At 41.4% G+C, this 1,726-nt stretch overlaps 1 protein-coding gene across 1 annotated transcript in view; it reads right to left on the reverse strand.

Annotated features, from left to right (window-relative positions):
• Positions 1 to 6: 6 nt before the first annotated feature.
• Positions 7 to 1,726, reverse strand: part of LOC107578872 (ran GTPase-activating protein 1-like) — a gene marked incomplete at its 3' end in the record, with an annotated part of 5,927 nt that continues 4,207 nt past the window's right edge. The window contains exons 4-5 of the mRNA XM_016264777.1: positions 214 to 273; positions 7 to 72 (exon numbers count right to left, since the gene is read on the reverse strand). Of these exons, the coding sequence (XP_016120263.1) occupies positions 7 to 72; positions 214 to 273 (126 nt within the window). The remainder of the gene's footprint in view (positions 73 to 213; positions 274 to 1,726) is intronic.

The raw sequence follows: 1,726 nt of genomic DNA on the forward strand, positions 1-1,726 counted from the left end.
GAAAGCGTTATCGCTCAGATCCAGAACCTTCAGCCGAGCTCCAGCAGTGATTAACGCGTTGCCCAGAGAAACCTAGAGAAGCATCGTTTACTAGCGTTAAACGGTCTGTTATATTCATGACTACTCAATATGAGTGCACTGGGTTTGATTAAGAGTTTGCAAAAGTCTTTGCTCTGAAAGATTAAATATTAAATCATTCAGTGTTCATGTTACCAGCGCTGGAGGAATCTCAGCTCGCAGGCGGCCGGTAAACATGTCGCTCCAGTGGCAGCACTAATATAAGAGAAAAAAATGTGAAACAATTGAGATAAAGGAGATAGTTTTGACAATGTGATTCGTAAGCGAACATTATTATCAACAATATTATCATCTAAACGTGGTTTCTTGCTCTTGGCAGCTAATAATTCAATGCGCAAAACACACTTTACTGATTTCCTAAGCAGATATGGTGAAGGAATATATAGAAAATATAAGATGGGAGGAAATATTATATGGTAAGACTGCACAATAAGATGTTTTGTTAACATTAATTAACATGAACTAACAATGAACAAAACGTCTATAGCATTTATTAATCTTAGTTAATGTTAATCCTAATGGGCACATTCATTAGTTAATGAACTGCGAACCAACATGTACAAACATTTTTATTGAAAAAGGTCTATAAATGCTAATTATTAGTTATGTGTTTTATTTATAATATGTGGCTATTAGGCTTGCCGCGATAGACGTTGCTGACGGTGACACCGGTGTTAAGCCGCAACACCGGTTATGTCACTTGCCCACCGCAGCACCGACCCCCACCGTCGTTTTGATTTTTTATAGTAATAAAAATAAACTGCCAATATAAAAATAACAAGAAGAGCGAGGTGAGACAGACAAGAAGAGCGAGGTGAGACAGACAAGAAGAACGAGGTGAGACAGACAAGAAGAGCGAGGTGAGACCGACAAGAAGAGCGAGGTGAGACCTACAAGAAGAGCGAGGTGAGACCGACGAGACGAGCGAGGTGAGACCGACGAGACGAGCGAGGTGAGACCGACGAGACGAGCGAGGTGAGACAGACAAGACGAGCGAGGTGAGACCGACAAGACGAGCGAGGTGAGACCGACAAGAAGAGCGAGGTGAGACCGACAAGAAGAGCGAGGTGAGACCCATGGTTTTGATTTCACGATTCGTTTTTCTCAAATTTTTTTCTTTTAACAAAATGAGATTGAAGACATTATACAGTAAATGAAAAGCTGTCTTTTTATTAGGCTATTGCTGCATGTTTTTTTGTGAAATTGAAGTAACAAAACATAAATTGCAATTTTAAAACAAACCCCAAATCAAATAAGTTGCTCAAATAAAAGAAATCTCTTCATATAAACAAACTAAGGCTTTGTCTGTGCTAGGCTTGCCGCGATAGACTGTGCTAACGGTGATACCGGTGTTAAGCAACAACACCGACCCCCACCATCGTTTTGATTTTTTATAGTAATAAAAATCATTTAGTTCAGTAAAAGAACAGACACTACAATTAAAAACTGAACGCGGCTGCTCAATGCAGCGTGCCGAACGACAGTCTCATCACAGATCAGATTTAATTTATCCAGTGAGTCGAGCTGACTGACAAGCGGAGAGAGGTGAGACAGACGAGACGAGCGAGGTGAGACCGACGAGACGAGCGAGGTGAGACAGACCAGACGAGCGAGGTGAGACAGACAAGACGAGCGAGGTGAGAGAGAC

The sequence above is a fragment of the Sinocyclocheilus grahami genome, unplaced genomic scaffold (assembly GCF_001515645.1).
Source record: "Sinocyclocheilus grahami isolate Dianchi unplaced genomic scaffold, SAMN03320097.WGS_v1.1 scaffold12443.1, whole genome shotgun sequence".
Lineage (NCBI taxonomy): Eukaryota > Metazoa > Chordata > Actinopteri > Cypriniformes > Cyprinidae > Sinocyclocheilus > Sinocyclocheilus grahami.